Raw genomic sequence first — 22,324 nt, 5'->3', positions numbered from 1 at the left:
GCTTTGTAAACATTCATTATGAATAAAGAATCACATTTGGTCAAATTGTCTACATTTAGTTGTAGTTGTTCAATTAATTTATACTGTAGATAACATAGTATGTGGTGCCACATGCAGAAGATGATGTTATCAGTACCTTATAAATTATAAACAGTAGCTCACGACCAAAATGGAAAGGAACAAACCATTAGAAGGTCGTAGTGTAATTAGGTATCAGTTTATCTTGACTGTATAATCACACTAGTACACTTAGAGTGTAATGAGTAGGACCATTTGAGATCGTTTCTTTTATACTGACTTTATAAAGAAACAAAGACCTCGATTATTATGGAAGTGTGTGCTCTTAATCCTAATATAATAACAAGCACATATATTTGATATTTATTTCTTTAATTTATCAATGGGTGAGATTTAGTTCGATGAATCAATAAGCCCGATAAGTTGGGAAATGATATTACTTATAGTGTGTGTTGTTGATTATAGAAGGAAATTGTGTCCTAGAGATACTAGGTTGATAATGTCCTCAAGAGGAGCTCATAAGGATTGTCATGTTAAACCCTGCAGGTAGACTTAGTCCGACATGATGATAAGGTTGAGTGGTACTACTCTTAGACTAAGATATTAATTAAATGAGTTGTCAGTAACTCACTTAATTAGTGGACATTCGATATCTTAAACACAGGGAGACTAACACACTCATAATAATAAGGAGCCCAAAAATGTAATTTGGGATTGGTGCGGTAGTTCAATAATAGTTCTCTAGTAGAATGAATTATTATTGATAAAATTAAGTTGTGTGTTCGGGGCGAACACGGGATGCTTAATTTTATCAGGAGACCAAAACCAATTCCTCCTCTCGGTCCCTATCGTAGCCTCTTATTTATAGAGTACTATACCCACCTATACCCACTTTCTATACTCACCTAATAGGGGCCGGCCAAGCTAGCTTGGGAACCAAGCTAGGGCCGGCCTAAGCATAAATTGGGGTGGCCGACCATAGCTTGAACCCAAGCTAGAGGGGCCGGCCATATTAAATTAAAAAGGATTTTAATTTTTATTATGTGGAAGATATAATTTATTAAAGAGAATTAAAATTAAAATATCTCTCTTGTAAAAGATCTATAAAAGATTAAAGAAAGAGATTAGATCTCTTTCCTAATTTGTAGATTGGTGAGATATTTTATTTTCTCTTTAAAAATTATTCACATGTTGTTAAATTAAAATTATAGAAATTTCTTTTTATCAACCATGAAGAGATTTTTGAAGAAAATTTTATTTTTAAAATTTCCGGAAACAAATTAGGAAGTTTTAATTTGTTGATTAAAACTTATCTAATTTATTTCTCTTGATGTGGCCGACCAATATTGTTTTAATTAGAAATTTTATTTTTCTCAATTAAATCATGTCAAGGAAATTAAGGAAATTTTATTGTAATTAAATTTCCTAATTTGCCTAGGCCAAGGAATATAAAAGAAGGGGTGGGGGTGCCTTCATGAGATACAACCTCTATTATTTCTCTCCCTCTTTTGTTCCTTGGTGTGGCCGGCCATCATCATCCTCTCCCTCTCTTCCTCTTGTGGTGGCCGAAACATCCCTATTGCTTGGAGTTTTTGTGGAGGCCAGATACTACTTGGAGAAGAAGAAGAAGGAGGAGAGAAAGCTAGCATCTCTTGGAGCTTGGTTGGTGTTTTGATCTTCTTCCTTGGTGAAACTTCCTTATTGTGGCCGAACCTAGCTAGGAGGAGAAGAAGGTGGTTGGTGGTTTCTCATCTCGGAAGATCGTTGCCCACACAACGTCCGAGGTTAGAAGAGGAATACGGTAGAAGATCAAGAGGTCTTTCTAGAAGTTATAACTAGTAGTTTTTCCTTTTCCGCATCATACTAGTTATTTATGGAAATAATACCAAATACAACAGGCTTACGTTCTAGTATTTCGAATATGTTTTTCGAAGTTGTGTTCTTTTGTTTTATTTTTCCTTGTGATTTGATTGCTCTTTTCGGTTAACCTAAAGTTATTTTAGGAAATTAAATATTAGATTTCTATAAAAGGTTTTGTCTAGTCAGTGGTGGTTGCTCTCATATCCAAGAAGGCCATGTGCCTCGCCACGTCAGTACTGGGAACTAATTATGGAAATTAATATTTAATGGAATTAATAACTTAAGGTGATTTGGGTCGAACGTGTTAAGTTCCGCAGGAGATCCAAGTCAAAACCTAAAAGAACAAATAGATTAAGTTTTGGATCAAACGTGTTAAGTTCCGCAGGCGATCCAAAATTTAATTTAAAAGAACACATGGTAGCTAGGAAAATGTTCAGACCTTTGTACAAAATTTTTGTACAGTGGAACCTCTAGGCTTTCCGAGTAGCAACCAACAACACCATCATCATATATCTAAACTAGCATTCAGGTATGTAAAATAATTTCATATTATTAAATTTAATATGTTATTCGTAATTGTGTATTATTTTGTTCTTTGTTTTATTAATATTCTATTATATTAAAAATTTTGTAGGATTGATTACTACTCGGTAGTTTTGGATTGAATTTTCTTTGCTAAGAGGTGTTATATTGTGTTTTTAAATTTCAGATGTTGTAATACTGTACATTAAGATGTTGTTGGAGATGTTTGGATTTTACCTTTGTTTTTTGCTTGGATATTTAGTTTTAGTTTTGTGCTTGGATTATTGTTGTTGGAGATATAGTATTATTCTTATGGTTGGATATTTACATTCATATGTTATGTTTTGTTTGTTTAATTGTGAATGTATTATATTATTTGAAAATCAACGTATGTGATGGTTTAGATTGATATGAAATGAAAATAGAAATGAATGTAGAAACATATTTTGGCTGCTGGATTTTCCAGATATTAGCAACGGAATATTAATATTCTGCCACTACTTTGTCTCTGAAATTGTTTGAAATATCGATATCTAGCGACGACATTTAATGTTCCGTCACAAACTAGCGACAGAATGTAATGTTTCGTTGCTAGTTCCATCGCAAAACGTTGCAAAAATGCTTAGATACTTTGCAACCAAAGAATAATAACCGTCTACTTAGCGACCAATTATTAAATTATCGTCGCTAAACCCAAAACTAACACCGTTAATATATATAGTGACGGCTATAATATTCCGTCTCTAAAATTAGAGACGGAATTTATATTTCGTAGCAAATTAGCGACAGAATATTAAATTCCGTCTCTAAATACCATCAGCGATAAAAATCGTATCGACGCAATCATTCCATTGCTATTCAGTCGCTAAGCTAGTTTAGCGACGAAAAATTCTGTCTCTAATGTTGTCTTTTTTTTTGTAGTGCCTCCATTGTCATGTCGATAATGTTAATTAGGTCATCCGGTGTCATCCATCTTAACGTCTTAGTTCAGATCTTAACTCAGTGTTGACAGCATCAACGAACGAGTCATCAGTGAGTAGACATTGGTGTTGACTTGGTCGTTGATCGCCTAGCAACATTAAGGACTTGTGAAGCGACCTGTAGGAGCTTCAATAGGAGAAAACGAGGAGAGGGTTCCTTAACGCAGTCACTTTAATACTCAAGTAAGTCCTCTGATAGAGGAGGAAGAAAGAAGAATAGTAGTCTAGGTTTGTGGATGCATGTGTACGTGAACATGCGCATATAGGATCGAGCTATCTTTTATAGAGTCATGGTTATGCTCCATATGCTCCGAGATCCACACTAACGTTATCTATATTTTCTAAAATAAATGACTATGTTGCCCACTTCTTCTAGACTAAACAACGGCGTTTCCCATGGTTTTCAGGGAATGACAGCTATGTTAATTATCCACATCTTTGAGTAATAGCTTATCACATTGGTTGCTAGTCATCACAGGCATCGCCCCTGTTAGTCGAGATGATTCAGAATCGAGATCTGTAGGGAGTTCGCTTGACCTTTTCCTAATCACGTGGCACCTCTAATTACTTTATGTATCATCCACATTGACTTGTTCTGACTTTGTCTAGTGCTTGTAATTTTCTTGCTCGTCCGATGGACATGAGAGAGTTTCGTACTTAGTCTGGAGTAATGGTCATTTCATTGATCTTCAACAAAGCAAGACGTACTTTAGAGAGCCATCCCTCACGGCCTTAAGTTGAACCATCCCTCACGGCCTTAGGTTGACAACAAAGACAGTCTAATCTCTCACCAACCTAATTAACAATCGACCCTATCTCTGGTCCCTTGTTCATTCATTGGTTGGATGAACTGGACCCCACCTATTAACAGGTGAGGTCCAGTTCATCCAACCAATGAATGAACAGGATCTCTTCTGATATAGATTTTTTTGGACTAGAAGATCTAACCTCCGACCCGATAGAAATAGACCCCATAAAAAATTACTTGACCAAAAATGACTCAACCTTTCTTAGACTTGCTTGCCGCGATCAATGGCCAATATGTTAAGTGCATGCCAAATAAAAATCGAAATTCAGATTTGAAAATGTAGATCAAATATAGTTTTAGTTTAAGAATTCAATCGAGTTTGAAAGGAAAATGAAAACAAATTTGGAAATTAATAAAAAAACAAAAATAAACAAATAAATGGAAAAGGAGGAAGCCAAATGGATTGCTTTTACTCCACAACCATAAATGGAGGCGTAAAAACCTTCCATTTTCCAAAGGTGAGTAACTGTTCTGATTTATTTTATCCGTGTTGATCCTTTGATAAATTAATGAGAAAATTAGAAATGAGAGTATTCACCATTTACCACCATATCGATGCAGGCACCGGAGATTGAGCGACGAGGAGGTGGTGGTGTAGCCATTGCTGGAGAGTACACACAAGAGTTCCACGACATGCCATTGGATTTAACCCTCCATTGCACCCATACCTTTGCATCCACCTCTATTCGAATTCAGCCTCATGATACTATGTTTCCTTGGGAGAGCAAAAGAAAGTTAAATTAAAAATAAAATCGTAGTGAATTTTTTTTTTATTTACTTCATTAAAATTTTAGGAAGGATGATAAACATAATTCATTGACTATCGTTGATTTTAAAATCAAATTGATCATCTTAAAATCGGACGGAAAGCTACGGATAGAAATAAAATGATACATGTATTTTTTTTTATTCACAAAATTACATCATATATCAAAAAATGACACATGTACCCTTTTAACTCATAAAAATACATCATATACTTAAAAAATGATGCATATATTCTTTTAACTGATAAAATTACACCATATATTTAAAAAACGCATGCACCATTTTTCATTTACAAAAATTACATTGCATGTACACACTTTTCTCAATCAAGGTAAATAAACATACAGATAAAGAGATTTCTTTCTCTTTTTATTTTCTTCTTATACTTCTAAGTTTATTTCATTCATCCATCGTCCACTCCTACTAAACAGAACACTAGGGAGGCAATTTATTAGGGAGCTATCGATTGTCAGGATGGTCTAGAGCGGCCTTTGGAGCCACCGGAATAGGAGCCTGACCCGCCCGACCCTATTGTTACCACTTTCTACCTAACCCTAACATATGATATGAGATCAGCATAAATTACATCTTCTACCTAAATTAAAAAAAATACATAAATTACATTTCGCTAAGGAATCTGATAATCCTATTTCATGAAATTTGTCCTGATAAAATAAAATAAATTTATTTAAAAATATATAAAAAAAATGACAATCCCAGTTAATCTCATTTACTATCTCTGGGATGATCGATCCGGCCCCATAGAAATTTTCCATCGACTACAGGATAAATCAAGAAGCGTACACAACGACCAGCTCAGAAATTCAGCATCATTTGATTGCACTCCTTATTTGAAAAAAAAAATTACAAATACATAGAGATTGAACCATGAATACCTAGATAACAACCTAAATATTTTATCACAGTAGCTTAGCCTAAGAGAAGTAGAGAGATATAATTGTTACATAATTGTCTTGAAGTTCGGATTATTTAAAGCTATAACTTTCCAGTATGGAGAATTTGTGCATGGAGAATATTAAATGAGTGGGAAAGAAACATTCGATGACTTTCCCTCTCTCCATCTTCCTAAAAAGGAACAAGAAAGTTATAATTGAATATGACTTCTAGAACCAAATGCCAAAGGCCACCATTAAAGTTTCACACAGCTCGTCCAACTCATAACGTGTGTATTGTTTTTAACTTTGACTGAGGGGAGGACTCTCCTATCGAACCTTTGACTTTGACAAAGAGTGTTGACCTCATGAATCGAATGATGGTGTTAGAACTCAATCTGTGTAATTATAATCTGAGTATGATTTATGAATGAACACTACTGCATACAATTTTGGAGTATGAGTATGAGTATGAAATGTGAATGAAATTGAAGGAGAATGGCAGCAATCAATCAAGCATCAGCAGCCATGAACAGAGTGAAGAGATCGTACTTAGCTCTTGAAGATGTGCACCAGCAACGAGAACCCTTCTGGCTTCTGCAATTCCAGCTCCTCGAGACTCGACCACCCCGTCACCGTCGAGCTGCTCGCCGTGGATGCAGAAGAGGCCGACGACGAGCTCCGACTCCTATGCTGACGCCAACGAGGAGGAGTTGCCGCTCTATCTGCTCCGCCATAGCCAGTGCTGGTCTCGGTCTCCTCGAAGGCGGGAACTTTGTGGATTCCGTTCCTTGAATCCTCATCAAAGGGGAGATCTTTGACCGAGCTGTTCGGCGACACGTCATCCTCGAATCGGAACAAGAACACGCCGCACACCCTCGCCGCCGCGGCGTCGCTGCTGGGGGAGGCCTTGCTCTTGAATAACCAGTCGTGGAGGTCCCAGGAGACTTGCATCCGAGTGCCGCCCTCGATCTCCAGCCTCTCACTCCCTCGGAACTTCCATTGGAGGCAGCGGACGTGGAAAACTTGCTCGCCGTCGACGGCCACCGACATCCTAGAATCCCGTCCGGCTTCCTTGGCACCCAAGTCGATCGAGATCTCCCGCTCCCGGCGTCCACACAGCGCCACTGTGTGGTACGTGCCCCTGCCGACAAGGTCCTCTACCGCTGCCAGCTCCCGACGCGCGGCCAGAGGCGGAAGCAAAAAGGGGGCTTTTGGCCGCCGAGCTCGCGTTTTCCTGTACGCCTCCTCGACGAGGTCGCCGGCGACGAGGAGCATCACGCCATCGACCGCGACAGCGACGAAGAACCCACCGGCGGGCTCGGGGCGGACCGATCGGCCCGACGAGAAAACCGCCCGCGAGAGATCCCACGCGAAATCAACGCGGCGGCGGTCCCTGACGCGAAACCGCCGCGATCCCCTCCGCCCCCACAAGAGCGACGGCCGTATGGAAAACGTAAAGTGCTCGTCATCGGAGAGGCGAATTTCGGCGCGGAGGGCGAGACCAAAGGCGGCGCGGGACCATGTGAGGGCGGCCGGGCCGCGACGGGTCTCGTAGATCGAAGTCGTAGAACTTGGCCCGGCGCCCGTCGACGGTGACTCCGATGCGGCGAGCCCGAAGCAGGCTGCCAATCGGAGAGCCATGCGCTCCTCCGGCCTCCGAAGCGGATCGCGATCGGATCGAGAAGAAAGGTAGGGTTTTGATCGACAAACGGAGATTCGCAGGACGAATTAGATGTTCGCGTTCTTGCTCGTAAACCGCCCTTCGGATGCCTCTTTGCCTTTATAGAGAGAGGGCTCCGTCAACAGGAATGCACCATGTGGGGCCCAATGGACCCTAGGGCTCACTCTCTTGGTTTCTTTTTAACGTTGATTAGGGTTTTATAAATACTCGTGGTCAGTTGCAATTGCATGGTAGAATCATAAAGGCATTGGTCAAACATAAAGGTGGACTTTGTTTAGGGGTTGACCTTGAACCAATAATTGGTGAAGAAGACGACTTGTCCAATAGGAAGAGATCTACAAGGAATCTTTCATTTTGAAAGATGAGCTACAGATGTACAAGTTTGAAGGGGGGCGAAGTTTCTCATGAGTTTTAGGGTTTGATTGTTGTGATACTTGGCTAATTATTCGGATTTCAGATTGTCTGAGCATGAGTCTCGACTGAGAACCAGCCCATTTTATGACAAGTCGTGGTGTAATTCTCCTTTCTCGCATTTGATATGTGTTACTAACCAATGTCCAATGATTCTAAATATCTTAGGCATTAATCTAATTTACGACCGCAAGATGTGTCAAGATTTCAAGGAACACTTGTTAATCACTTTGCCTTGCTTTCCACATGAATTCATGGCAATTTGCACTGCACCAAGACTTACAGCTACCAGCCATCTCATTAACATATATTTTAAAAGTAAAATAAAACATTAACAAAAGAAATATTTAAACTTCCAATATATAAATATTATAATAAAATATCAGTTCAAATTTACTCCATATTTTGAAAATTATAAAGACTTTTCCTATGTTAAAAAAGGTGACTTCCTCACCCTAAATGCTCCTCACCATAGATAAAGACAACTCTCTAGATATAAGAATTTTATTCCCTGCTCTTATATAAGAATCTATCATCCAAATACCAACTCAACTATACTCATAAAGATTTCATAAACCACTTTTTTAAATTGTTGATAAAAAATATTCAATCTATGTTGACTAATATTAAGAGTCCAACCGACATGTCAACCCAACATTTTTAATTCAACCATCATTAAAAAAAAAATCTTCCGTTAATTCATCAAAATTGAAAAAACTCTATGTGATTGCACCATTGCCCCAGGATTGCATCAACCACTTTCATTCACAATAAAAGATGATATGGTTCACCCCAAACGATCTAATATCACCGTTCCCACAACAAAATAAGCAAGTAAATCATGAAAAGGAGAGGAATATAAGCAAGTAAATCATGAAAAGAAGGGGAACATTTCACCCTAGCACAATAGCTCTTTATATGAAAAGGTTAGATTAGACATTTGAAATCCGAAAAAAAAAAAGAGAAAAAAAAAGAGAGAATTTGCATCAACCTCATACTTTTATAATAAAAAATGATTATGCTTACCCTTCCTACATAAATTGACCACTTACCCCATTATAACAAAATAATCACCCTCTAACCAACTAGATACCCAATAGGGATTCATCATCAACCACTTCCTCGAACCAAGATTGCAGTGTTTATTATTAGTTGTTGCAATCTGCCACAAAATATTTTTTGCACTCATTTGAAGACTAGGAAACGATACCAGACACAGTGTGGAGCTTGCAAAAGTCTGATAGAACACTTGGTGAGCAAAATGATGAAACCAGGCAGTTGAGAATAATATCACAGGTGATCAAAAGCTAAATTTAAGTACAAAATCATGATTCTGAGGTAAACCAGCAAAAACAAGAAAAAAAACACAAACTATTGATAAGGAAGACGATGATTGCTCATTTCTTCTTTCCTGCCTTAGCAGCATCTCCTGCCTTTGTCTGTAAATTGAAACATGAAAAACAGTAAGCATCTCTAGTGAGGTATTCCAAACAGGTCACCTGGTGTCAATTAATGAAGATCTATCTAGGGTTAGCACACTACTCAAGATCTAAATTTTAAAAAAGTGATAATATCTGATGGAGTATTACCTTCTTAACGCCGCGGATCTTCTTTGTCCTGTTTTTCCTTTCCTTCATCTGCTTCCTGGATTTTTCTACCTTAGTTGCAAGGCCATTCTGTCAAAACACAGCGCCGATAGTAAAATTAGTTTTACTAATGCTAAAAAGGATGGCAATTTTTCTCAGAACACAAGTCTATGCTAACAAACTATTAACAATCTTTGAGCCATATTCAGTCACTCTGAAATGCAAATTGAGAAATGCTGAGAATTTTGACGGCTTTAAGTTTACATAAGCATCTCGTCAAATTCTGGAACAACTGGCTGCTGTTTATAGTCTAAGCTTGAAAATAACATTAATCTCGCAGAGTAAGCAATATAGTAAAAAATATGGTAAAACTTTCAAATGATTCATACAAGCACTAATATTCTGAATAATCTCTACAATTAACCACAACCAATAACCTAAACAGAGAGTTGCAAAAAAAAACAGATTGTATAAGAGTGTAAGATATTGTCTCGAGACCATAAACACCGTCATCCAGATAACAGTAATAATTTGTAGCATTCTGGGGTCAATATGAAATCTAGAATATGAAAAAGGTTATGAATTCTGAGACATTTTTTTAAAAGTTTATATAGAGCACCTTCCTTAACTTCTGCAACAACTAACCATAGTTTATGTTCAAAATTTGCACTATAATATTACTCTCGTACCAGAGATAAAGCGACATAGAAAATAAAAAACTAGGCAAAATTTTCAAAGATAAATAAACTGATCTTCCAACTAAGTATAATTAACCACATCCAATAAACTAAACAGAGTATCCACAAAAAAAAAAAATTGGATAACAGATGAGAAACAATAATTACTGCAATCCAGATAACAAACAATAATTTGTAAACTTCTGAGGTCACAAGATGGAGAGAAAGAGGCACATCCTAATGAGCCGATACTTGGGCTCGTACTTCTTTGCATTTTGCCATGATAAAACAAGAACCAGTCTTCCAACTATTCTCTATGGTTAAAAACATCCAATAAGCTTAACGGAGAATCGTTAAAAATAAGATTTTGAAGGAAGATTAGCCAAGAAGGTATTATAGCAGGAATATAAGCACCATGATCTAGATAACAAACAACAATTTAAACATTCCGGTGAAACAAGATGGCAATTAAGAGGCATACCCTAATAAGCCGATACTTGGGCTCATACTTCTTTGCATTCTCTAAGGTGTCATAGATCAAACCGAATCCCGTCGATTTGCCACCTCCAAAGTGGGTCCGGAATTTGAACACAAAGATTGTATTAGGATCCTTCACTTCATAAAGGTTCGCTAACTTATCTTTCAATTCCGCCTAAACCACACAAAACATAAATCGTACCAGTTCAATTCCAACAGCAAGAAAGGGCTTCCACACCCAAAGCGAGACGAGCATGTAGAATAGAGCGTACCTTGGAGACGTTGGCTCTCCCAGGGTGAAGAACATCGATGACCTGAAACCAACCAAGATAAATCACAAAAAAGGCTTCTACAATATTAGAGCAAAAGGGAGCGAAGGGCCTAAGAAACCAACGAATTGCTTCCTGGAAAGAAGGCGATTGGTCATGAACTTGCGAGTGCGAATGGTGACCGCCTTCGAATCTGCCATCTCCTCTCTCTCTCTCTCTCTCTATCTCTCTCTCTCTGCAACGAGCGGCGACGGGAAGACGCAAAGGTACCTTGTATAAACCCTAACCGTGACGTCGTCCTTATATAGCATGCCACAGTTGGAGTTTAATGGGTCCGAATACTGATCTAGCGGGGGCCCAATTATTAAATTGGGCCAGGGCCGTTATCTGAAATAATATGATTTAATTAATTTTAGGGTAAACATTAAAAAGCCACTTGATAACTAACTACGGGCAATAACTACAACAACAATAAAAAATTATCTCATTAGATTAAGGTTGCAAACAAATCAAACTGATTCGTGAATTTTTTGTGCTAATTCAAATAACGTTTGATTCGTATTCGATATTATTGAATTGGAGTCAAACTTGAACCTATTCGATAAAATTTCAAATTGAATTCTAATCTATAATATCAAATTGGAGTTAAACTTGAACCTATTCGATAAAATTTCAAGTTGAATTCTAATCTATAATATTTTGTTTGACTTGTTCACGGGCCGCTAGCAAGTTTTGTATAATTTTATTATATATTTATTATTTTCTAATATGTTATTCAATAAATGTATTGTAATGGGTTTAAAACTTTGAACTTGATGAGTAAGTGTAACAAGTGGATAATGCTTAATGGGTTAATGATTTATGGGTTAATGGATTAGGAAAAAAAATAGTAATCCCAATTAGTCTCATTCACTATCCTTGAGGGTGATTGACCCGGCCCCACAGTAGTTTTTCACTCGCCACTAAGATAAATTGAAAAGCGCATGTGACGGCCAGCACAGAAGTTGAACATCCTTTGGTTGTGCCCTTCATTTGAAGGAAAAATTCCTACAAATATGTCATTGTTAGGGATCGAACCGCATGTACTTAAGTGACAACCTGGATGTCCTACCATGCTACCATAACTCCAGGGACGTGGGTTAATGGATTAGAGCATCCATAATGGATGCATTAATCGAATGTTATAACATCCTCTTAGTGTTAACACTATTATAAAAAGGTATTATAATACCCCTTCACTTAACGCGTTCAAAATATTGAACGTGTTCAAGCAAACGTGAAATGGTGGCTGCCCCCACCCGTGTGTTTTTTTGTTATTTTTTTAATTTTATTTATTAAAAAATTATAAATTATAATATTATTTTTTAAAAATAGTAAAAATATTTTTTAAGTAAGATTATTATTAAAAAATAAAAATAATTTTAATATTTTAAAATATATTTATTTAATATGATATAATTTTAAGATGATTGAATTGACTGTGGGACCCATAAATAATAGGTGTTAATGTTTAAAGAAATGCGGGTGAAAGATATATATTATTATAATGAGTATGTGACAGTGGACTCATACTTTTTGATTAGGTGATGCCCTTATGAGTTAATGGATAATAGTTTATATTTATATTATAACCAGTCCTTTTACTAATCGGTTAACCTTAATCTTTCCACAAAACAAGTGCGAAGGAATTCATATGAGCGGAAGGTAGCTAGGGTTACTAGCATGCGATTGTGTTTCAAGTGCAAAAGAGTGTTGAGGTTAAAGATTGAAGGCGATAGGGTAGTGCGATTGTGCTTCAAGTCCTAAGGATCTAGAGTTGGTGTTGGAGAGGGAGAAGGCGTCGGGGGACTACTTCTTCTGCATTGCCAACATCGAGAGCTCCTAGCGGCTCTGCTACCGCCCCTCTATAGTAAGATTAAGTGCAACTTCTCTTGCTCTCATTGCTAGCGTTGACTGTCTCTTCTATGTTACCAACGTCGAGAGCTCTTGGTGGCTTTGTTGCCTCCCCTTTGTTGAAAGATCAAGCGTAATTTCTCTTGCTTTCACTACTTAATGAAGACCACACGGAAGTTCTCTTCATCCCCACGTACTTTTGCTTAGAAAAACTTAAGATGTATGTCTTTTTTTCCTCCTCAATATATAATTTTTCTTTGAAGTATATATTTGATTCAATACTTTTCTTAGTTATTTTTTCCCTTTTTGCGGAATAATTTATTTTCTATTTTTCTTTAATCTTTCTGTTTATTTTTTCCTGAAATAGTTGTTAAATATTGATTTTTAATGCAATAGTGATTGAATTTGATAACTTTAGAGTTATAATTTTACATATTTAATACAACAATGTTTTCATGTAAGTTATTTGTATGATTCATGTCTTATGCTTGAAGATATGTTGATTAGGATTTAGAATACTTTGAATAATTTATTTCATTGTTATTATTTTTCAGTTATACTTTCTCTTTTGATTTATAAAGAATATGGTTGATTCTTCTCTAGCAACAAATTTAGTTATTCAAATTTCATTAGATTCAGAAGAAATCCTAGAAGAAATAATAGATAAATGAGATAATGTGACTAACAATTTAATTGAGGACGATAATTTACTTCACAAGTCAAAGAAACAAAAGAGATTTCAAGTATGGTCAGACATGATTGAGGTTGAGGATCCAAATAGCGATGAGTAGAAGTGTCGACATTGTAATCTATTCTTCGCAAAATTGAAGTCTACTACTACAACACACTTAAAATGACACTTAATCATTGTACTAAACACTTGAAGTTCTAAAAAGAAACTTGAAGATAAACTCAAACAACAACAACTATTGTTAGGCTTCGAAAGTGTTGAAACAACTATGCCACCTTTGTTAATTGATGAAAAATTTTGTATGGAACGAATGAAAAAAGTAGCTGCCTCATAGATCCTAATGCATGAACATCCATTTATAATATTATAAGAAGAGGTTTTAATATGTTTTGTAGACGTGGAATGCCTGAGTGGACTTGTATATTACGAACAACAACAAAAAATAGTTATTTTACAATATACGAAGTCGAAAAGTAAAAATTACATGGTTTGCTGAAAAAAGTAACAAAGATTAGTCTCACAATAGATTTATGGAAGTAAAAAAAATAGAACACATGATTATCACTGGTCACTGGATTGACTCTTCGTAGAAATTGAATAAATATATTCTCAATTTTTTTTTTCATATTCCTCCTCTTTGTGGTGGTCCTCAAATTTAAGATACTCTTCTAAATTGTGCAAGGGGCATGACAAATTTAAAATAAGATATAGCTGGGGGGGGGGGGGGAAGATTATTCCATATTCGGTGTTGTGCATATATATTAAATCTTAGGGCATCTCCTATGTGGGATATTTGGAGAAAATATTTCTCCAAATATCCCCTCTCTCAAATATCCCCCATTGTGGGGGATATTTGAAAGGAGAATAGAAATCGTCGGGCACAACTTTGTGCCCGGTGATTTCATTGTGGGTGGCATGAAAGTGGGCCCCACATGTTCTAATTGAGAGATAAAAATATTTGGTAAGTGGGACCCATAAATATTTGGTCAGGGGATATTTTATTAGATTTAGAATATTTGATAAGTGAGATATTTGATTGATGACATGAAAGTGGGTCCCATAAATATTTGGAGGAAATATTTGGTGTCATTGTAGATGCTCTTATAGCTTAGGATGACCTCAATGAAATTAAGGATGTTATTCATGTAATTTATCAGAGTGTGGATTTCATTAAAAGAACAGATGCTACATCATGTAATTTATTGAAATTATGAAATAATTGAAATTACAAGAAAGAAAATTGATTGATGATTATAAGACAAGATGGAATTTAACAGCAATTGCTTTCAAAGAAGTTTTTTTAAGATTTAAAGATCAGGAACTTAGCTACCTTCATTGTCCAATAGAAGATGATTGGGAGAAATTACAAAAAGTATTTTCAATTATAAAAATATTCTATGAAGCAACTAAAATTATTTTTGGAAGCAAATATTCTACTGCCAATTTTTTTCTAAAAGAAGACCATCGAGTATAAGTAATTTTGGATTAAAAATTTTGTGATGAAGTGTTTATTAGGAAAATGGTGCAAAAAATAAGGAAAAGTTTGAAAAATATTGAGGTGAGTGCAATTTATCGTTGATCATGAAAGCAGAGGGGGAGGGGTTTAATTTTAAAAATGTTATATTTAAATTTATTTAATTTAATTTTATTATTATTAATTAAGTATTTTATTTTATCCTTCTATTCATATTATATATTTATTATAGTTTAACATCATCTAATTAAATATGGTCTAAGTATATATCCTTATCAAATTTAAAAAATATTTTTTTTTAAATAAAATAAACTGAATTATCATTTTTGTCACTTTTTGACAAAAGAGATACTCTTTTAATGAAAATGACAATAATAATAAAAGGCTCCTTTTAATTTTTCCCTAATTTTTAATTTTATATTATATATGATTTTGTATAAATAATATGATTTATTTACGACAAACACCCCCAAAATGCCACTAATGTGAATTCAAACTCATTGAGGGTGTTTTAACGAAACAATAAAAGTGTGGGATTAAAGTGATTATTTTTTCTCCAATAAATTAATATTCCACGGTTGGATTTATGCTTTATCAAGCGATTATATGCATCATTATCGTGGGGACTTGTCGATTTTTTTCCTCGTCTCTAGAATCCAGATCTTGGCAACCGCCGGATCCGATCCTTTTTAGGGCAATCGGCAGTGATTTCTCAGGCGGAGTGTTTTTGGTCGATCGAGTTGGCGGATTTGTAGTCTTCTAGGATTTCGGTGAAGATTTGTTCGATCAGAATCGGTGGGCGGACGGGAGCATTCATTGATTCGGTTTTTCGTAGGGGCTGCCGCTTCGCTGAGGATGCGTGTGGGATCTGGGTGAAGGAGTAGGGCTCCAGTTCGCTGTGGTTTCATTTTTAGGGCTTTCTAGATCTGAGATTGAAGGAGTGAGCAGTTTGGTTGCGCTTCTCTTCTTGGATATCTGCAAATTGGTTGCTTGGATTGTTCTCGATTTGTTTCCTAACCGGAAGGCTGTTGTGCGGTGGCTAGCCGCTAGCCTTTGATTTGTGGGTCGATGAGCGTTGTTGGGCTGAATGCTGGTGGTCTGCGTTAGGAAAAAGAGCAATTTTTATGATTGATGATCTAGAGATCTGTGGTTTTGTTCTCGTTTGAGTGTTGTGGGTGTATTAGGGTCTCGATCGTAAATCATGGATCACGTGATCGGTGGAAAATTTAAACTTGGGAAAAAGATCGGTAGCGGTTCTTTTGGCGAGCTCTACCATGGTATGCTGTATTTCTCTGGCTTTTGCGGATCAATCTTATAGTTTTTTTTTTTTAAAAATTAATTTATTATCATTTTTGTTTGCTTTTCCCTATTTCTTCTTGGTTGGTTTGATTCAGGTGCTAACATTAAAAGTGGAGAAGAAGTGGCAGTTAAGCTGGTACGTGGTGCTACAATACACAAAATTGAAACACATATATCTTCAAAATATTTCCATGCAACCTTTTATAAGATGAGTCGATTAAAAGACTACTCAAGTTTGAATCTTAATGTGAAACGTGGAAAATGCTTACCAGTAAGATTTTTAGCTGAAGATTATGAGGAAGTTCATTTTTTATTTCTTATGTTTTTGTTCACTTGGAAGGTTATAACTTATAATCAGGGAAAGAATTAGGCAAAATGAACTGTATTTTGAGGTGTGCAAAATCTTGTTTAAGTTTTTGTCCTCTCTGTTGAAGCTTTCTAATATATTTCTTGGCTATTGAAAAGCGTGGTCACTTTTCTTATTTTTACTTGCATTAATTTTACTTATCTGTATTTCTTGTACTTGAATTTGGTCTATTGATATGCTTGTAATTCCCAGTTATTCCTGTCTGATCTTGGCATTTACTAATTATGATCAGGAATCTGTGAAGACCAAGCATCCTCAACTTCATTATGAATCAAAGGTGTATACACTTCTCCAAGGAGGAAGTAAGTAATTATGATTCATTTGTCTTCTTGGTTGATGCATAATGATGATTTTGTTTTGCATTTCCATGCAGCTGGAATCCCCCATCTGAAATGGTTTGGTGTAGAAGGAGAATATAACATTATGGTCATTGATATTCTTGGTCCTAGTCTTGAGGATTTGTTCAACTACTGCAATCGGAAGTTCTCATTGAAAACAGTATTAATGCTTGCAGATCAGATAGTAAGTTTATATTTCTCATTGGATTTTAGTTTGATATTTCAAAATTGGACCTTTGATAGCACTGTTATAATACTTATTTGTTTTTGAAAGATAAACCGGGTTGAATATATGCACTCAAAGGCTTTTCTTCATCGTGATATAAAGCCAGATAACTTTCTTATGGGCCTTGGTCGTAAAGCAAATCAGGTGTGTCTATAATACATCTACATTCTGCTTCTAGAAGTCAGGTCGATATGTTTTAGCTTAAGATAGCTGCAACTGAATGACCTCCGGAGTATGATGCTCATTCTAATGCATTTAGATATAATCAAAATTGTTCCATATGCTATTGTCATATTAAGTTTGTTAATAAGGGCCAAGAAAAAAATGCCCTTAATGATCTGTCTGAATTTTACTTTGAACAAGCATTCCACAAATGGCCTAATGGATTATTTGGATAACTAGTACTTCCTCTCCTAAGTATATATCCATGGCTGGGAATCACATGTTTTTATTCTGAATGAGAGAGCTTTGATAAACTATCATTATAGAATCCTCATGTTAATACATCTTTAGTTTCATTAATTATTGTATTTATGTTATTATTGATATCAGTAAATTTTCCCAGGCTCATTGTGATTCAAGGGATGACATTTTATTTTGCTTAGAACAGTTTTGAGTTGATAATTTTCTTCTTGACAGTTGTGCAGTTCCAAGTACGTAATTACACATGCTTTGGATGATTGTCAGTAACTTATAGAGCAGATCACTTAGATCCAATAACTTAGTTTTCAGAATGATGTCTCTGATAATTCATCTTCTATATGCATGTGAGACTTTCATTTTAACTCCTACTGATGTCCATTGACTTAATTGAAAATTTACCCGAACTAGATTTTTTGAAATGTAGTTTCCAGCTTATTTGTTAAAAATTGAAACTACTGTGGTCAGTGATGACATATATCACTTCAATAGAGGTATAGGAATAAAATATACGGTGTATGGGACATGAGACCTTTAGAAAGAAATTGGTTTTTTGTAGGTTCATAATCAATTTTTGGATAATTTATTTATATACTCTTGATACCTTAAATCCTATTTACTCTTGATGTCTTAGATCCTATGTTTGATAAGGGCATTATGAATAATTATTCTATTGATTTCTTGGTTCTATAGTGGATGCAAGAGACATGACCTAATTTGCCACGACTGCACTTGGCCAATGCCATGCTTGCCATGTTAAACCTGCCATTACAAATAGATATATTTAACTGATTGCTCTCTCAAGTCTTTAACTGTGTTACTATCCATCACCTCTGTTAACAATACTAACTAGGTAGTATGTATCACTGATGTTCTTTCTTCTTTCCTATCTTTGTGAGGTTTGTTGTTCTTTATGACAAGATTTGGTTGTCTTTGGCATCTGTATTGATGTCCTGCAAAAGCTAGATTTGTTGCAACTAAGTGATAAGTATGACATGTTTTATGAAAACAATATTTACTTTTCTGATTTGTTGGTTGTTATTTCCTTTTTATTCTCAGGTTTATATTATTGATTATGGTCTTGCAAAGAAATACAGGGATTTCCAAACCCATAAGCACATACCTTACCGGTAAACAAAACTTGATCTTGATATGATAATTCTGAAAATATATTTTGATTGCTAATACATTTTGCTTATTGACATTGATGTTATGAAAATACTAACAAGCATGTAGAGTCTTAGATGAGATATTCTTGTTGTTCTTAGTTTATCGTGTGATTTTACATATTTCTTCATGTGGCTACTAGCCACTGCCAGTAAGACTTTTATGCCCCTAAAAATTCATCTTTACTGTACATGGATGGTTAACAATAACATTTGAGACGTCCCTGAAGTTTTTCTAATCAAGATTAATTAATGCATTTCAGTTTGCACTGTTTGTTCTGTAAGGAAATGTTTTCCTTTTGGGTTAATATCAAAAACAATAGATGATCTATGGTTACTATCAAGACATGTTCAAACTAAACTGAACAGATAGTTGTCTTTATATAATAAGCAAATTTTGTCTGTAAATGGACTTTTTTTGGAACCTTGGTTTCATTTTCATTTCCTCCATGCATCCTAATGGCTTTTGATATATTTTACACTTCTTATCATTGGTTTGGTAGGTGTGTCTGTTTGTTTATTTTGATGATAGGCGTTCCTCTTTGTTATGTCCGGATGTTATAGTTAATAGTTCTTGGTTTGGGGGTTTATAAGGTGTATCCATTTACAGAGAGAACAAGAACCTTACAGGAACTGCAAGATATGCAAGTGTTAATACACATTTAGGAATTGGTGAGTTTCTTGGTCCTTAAATATCGATGCTGGTATTTTGTGCTTGTGGATAGTTCTTTTTGTTGTTTACTGATGTGTAAATGTTTACATGCAGAGCAAAGCCGAAGAGATGATTTAGAATCTCTTGGTTATATGCTTATGTATTTTTTAAGAGGAAGGTTAAAATCATTCCATCCTACTGTCTTTCTTTTGTGTTTGTTACAATTGGAGACTTTTGATCATGACGATATCTCTGTTTGTTTTACTTTGCTTCAGCCTTCCTTGGCAAGGGCTAAAAGCTGGCAATAAAAAGCAAAAGTATGATAAGATTAGTGAAAAGAAAATGCTTACTTCTGTGGAGGTGATTCAGAATCTTACGAACTTGGGAAAAATTTAATCAACCAGTTTACTCTTTAGACATTTTCACGTAATGATTGTAAGAAATTTTTTGGATGATCAATGTTGTCTAATCCAGGCACTTTGCAAGTCATTTCCATTAGAATTTACGTCTTACTTCCACTACTGTCGATCCTTGCGGTTTGAAGACAAGCCAGATTATTCTTACCTGAGGAGGATATTTCGTGACTTATTTATTCGAGAAGGTCAGCAAAAGCACAATTGTTGTCTAGTGTTCTCCTCATCCATCTTTGTTGATTATTCATGAATTTGGCTCTCGATCTGTGTTGTTACAGGATATCAGTTTGATTATGTTTACGATTGGACTATATTGAATTATCCTCAGATGGGTGCTAACCCTCGACTGCCTGTATGTTTCTCGTCATTTTTTACCTTTTTTTGATGTCTTTGTTTATGATTATGAATATTATTTTTCTTTCAGCAAGTGAGTGATAGGAATGGAGCTACGGTCCCGTTCTCTGAAAGGCCTGAAGGAACTTCAGGTTCTGTTTCTTTTCTGAAGTTTCATAGTAATCATTGACAAAGTTTTCCTGCTAAATTATTTCTGCTTATTATCAGGACCCATGATTCGTGATAGATTCTCAGCTGCAGTTGAAACACTCGCGTGGATGAATGCCTCCGGCTCCGGTCATCACGGTGACAATTCCAAGCGCAAATCTCCCAATCACGTACTGTTATCGTCGAAGCAAGCTGTAAGTTCAATTTGTTTCTGACCAAGGTGGATTATTTGTCGACGACATATTTCTGCTTCTACTTTCAGGTTGATTCAGAGAAAATCCGCCCATCATCTCGCAACGGAAGTACTTCAAGGAGGGCTACTGCATCTAGCGGCAGACCCAGTTCCGTTGAGCCTAGCAATGCACGAAACGGAAGAACAAGTGGTATATTTTCAAGCGGCAGCCGACCATCCAGCAGTAGTCATCAAAGAGTTCAGCAGCCTGCAGGAGAATCATCCTTCTCCAGAACAGCAGCCGCAGCCGCTGTTCGAGGAACTCGTAACGAATCTCTTCTCCGCAGCTTCGATCTCCTCTCTCTCGGCAACGCCGAGAAGGCAAGAGGCAGAAGCAAACAAAAAGCAAACCAATCTCCTATCCTTCCACCATAAGATAAAATGGTGATGCCCTTGAGCACAGTGTCTCTTGCTTGATGCCAATAAAATGTAGTTACGAAACCCAAAACTCTCAGACTGAGAATCGAATTAAAGCACAATTTAACATCAATTAAGGATTTGGGGTCAATAAACTGCATAAGAGTCAGTGTGTTTCAATCTCCTATCCATTTTTTCTCTATCTTAATTATTATTAATATTTTTTTAAAAGTAATTAATCAGCGTTAACAAAGGTATAATTGTCGTGTGTGTGTGCTTCCATGTATTTCTTCGCGAGTTTTATTTGTAAATTGTTGAAGTAGTTGGTTCACTTGTTGTCTAGATTTAAAGATTATTTTCTTAGTGTTTAAATTTTTGACAATTTATAAAATGATGTATTTGTTTTTTATTTTACCGCACTTGTCAACCATGTGTTGCATTCAAAGAACAACATGACGGTGATGGATTTTAAAGAATAACACAAAGGGGTGTTTTTTTTTGAAATGTAACACCTCGGTGTTGTTCTTTGAAATGCAGTGCCATGACGAGTAGTGAAATGAAAAAAAAGTGGGTTCGTTTGGAAATTTCACAATTTACATGTGCCATTGCTGTGTGAAAAATGAACGGGAGATTTGGTGTAATAGTAAAATTATTACTTTATGATTAAAATGTTACGAATTCGAATTTTGTAAATAGTCTCTTACAAAAAGTAAGATAAAATTACGTATAATAGATCCTTTATCGAGACCTCGTATAACAAGAACTTCGTGCACCGAGTTATCTTTCTATTACTGTAATTTTTTTGTTTATGTTTCATGATTTTTTCATCCAAATAGTCAACGTTCTAAGAATTATCATCCTAATGGAAGAAAATTCTTCTAGGGCATCGCATCCCTGGAGACTTGTTAGATCTATCTTGCTAACTTATTGCAACGGTTCACACAATCATTGATCGATTTGGACCTTACTTTCCAATATGATTTTATAACCAATCTTAGATTGGACTACTTAGTCTAACTGGATTAGTTAGCTCAACTTGTCCCCCAAGATCGTACGATAGTTAACACGTGCAGTATTGCTATATAAGGTGTTAGATCGAAATTAGGTGCGTTTGAGCATGCCTCTCCCATACCTTAACTATTTACACTAATGACTGATAGTCATCCATGATTTACTTTCTTCGTGTTAACCTAGGGATGGATTTGTGGAGACTCTGGAGGCGAGCGAATCGGTTTTTTTTTTTTTTTTTTTTTTTTTTTACCGTTTGTTAGCTGAACTAGGAGGTCTTCCGGGGAAGATATATTTATATAATAAATAATAATTACTCTTATCAGACACAAGT

General features: G+C 35.8%; 3 protein-coding genes across 4 annotated transcripts; 1 reads left to right on the top strand and 2 right to left on the bottom strand.

The window, feature by feature from the left end:
• Positions 1 to 4,468: 4,468 nt before the first annotated feature.
• LOC122002912 lies at positions 4,469 to 7,598 on the bottom strand. 2 transcript variants are annotated; one of them, XM_042558301.1, is made up of 2 exons: positions 6,402 to 7,598; positions 4,469 to 4,903 (listed from the first exon to the last, which is right to left on the bottom strand). In XM_042558301.1, exon 1 carries the CDS (start codon positions 7,491 to 7,493, stop codon positions 6,402 to 6,404), a length of 1,092 nt encoding a protein of 363 aa, XP_042414235.1. In that variant the 5' UTR covers positions 7,494 to 7,598; the 3' UTR covers positions 4,469 to 4,903. The 2 variants fall into 2 exon arrangements, with proteins under 2 accessions (XP_042414235.1, XP_042414236.1); XM_042558302.1 differs by having other exon boundaries at positions 4,469 to 4,894.
• Positions 7,599 to 9,197: 1,599 nt separating this feature from the next.
• On the bottom strand, positions 9,198 to 11,243 carry LOC122002911 (40S ribosomal protein S24-1-like). The gene is made up of 5 exons (XM_042558299.1): positions 11,079 to 11,243; positions 10,957 to 10,998; positions 10,689 to 10,859; positions 9,534 to 9,620; positions 9,198 to 9,383 (listed from the first exon to the last, which is right to left on the bottom strand). Exons 1-5 carry the CDS (start codon positions 11,151 to 11,153, stop codon positions 9,342 to 9,344), a joined length of 417 nt encoding a protein of 138 aa, XP_042414233.1. The 5' UTR covers positions 11,154 to 11,243; the 3' UTR covers positions 9,198 to 9,341.
• A 4,362-nt stretch (positions 11,244 to 15,605) lies between these two features.
• Positions 15,606 to 21,145, top strand: LOC122002910 (casein kinase I-like). The gene is made up of 14 exons (XM_042558298.1): positions 15,606 to 16,288; positions 16,406 to 16,446; positions 16,910 to 16,979; positions 17,051 to 17,199; positions 17,290 to 17,385; positions 18,721 to 18,791; positions 19,438 to 19,499; positions 19,594 to 19,657; positions 19,755 to 19,839; positions 19,954 to 20,080; positions 20,171 to 20,244; positions 20,317 to 20,377; positions 20,454 to 20,587; positions 20,656 to 21,145. Exons 1-14 carry the CDS (start codon positions 16,213 to 16,215, stop codon positions 20,998 to 21,000), a joined length of 1,455 nt encoding a protein of 484 aa, XP_042414232.1. The 5' UTR covers positions 15,606 to 16,212; the 3' UTR covers positions 21,001 to 21,145.
• Positions 21,146 to 22,324: the final 1,179 nt, after the last annotated feature.

Source organism: Zingiber officinale, chromosome 7A (genome assembly GCF_018446385.1).
Source record: "Zingiber officinale cultivar Zhangliang chromosome 7A, Zo_v1.1, whole genome shotgun sequence".
Lineage (NCBI taxonomy): Eukaryota > Viridiplantae > Streptophyta > Magnoliopsida > Zingiberales > Zingiberaceae > Zingiber > Zingiber officinale.
This window is presented reverse-complemented; position numbering and strand designations above follow the sequence as displayed.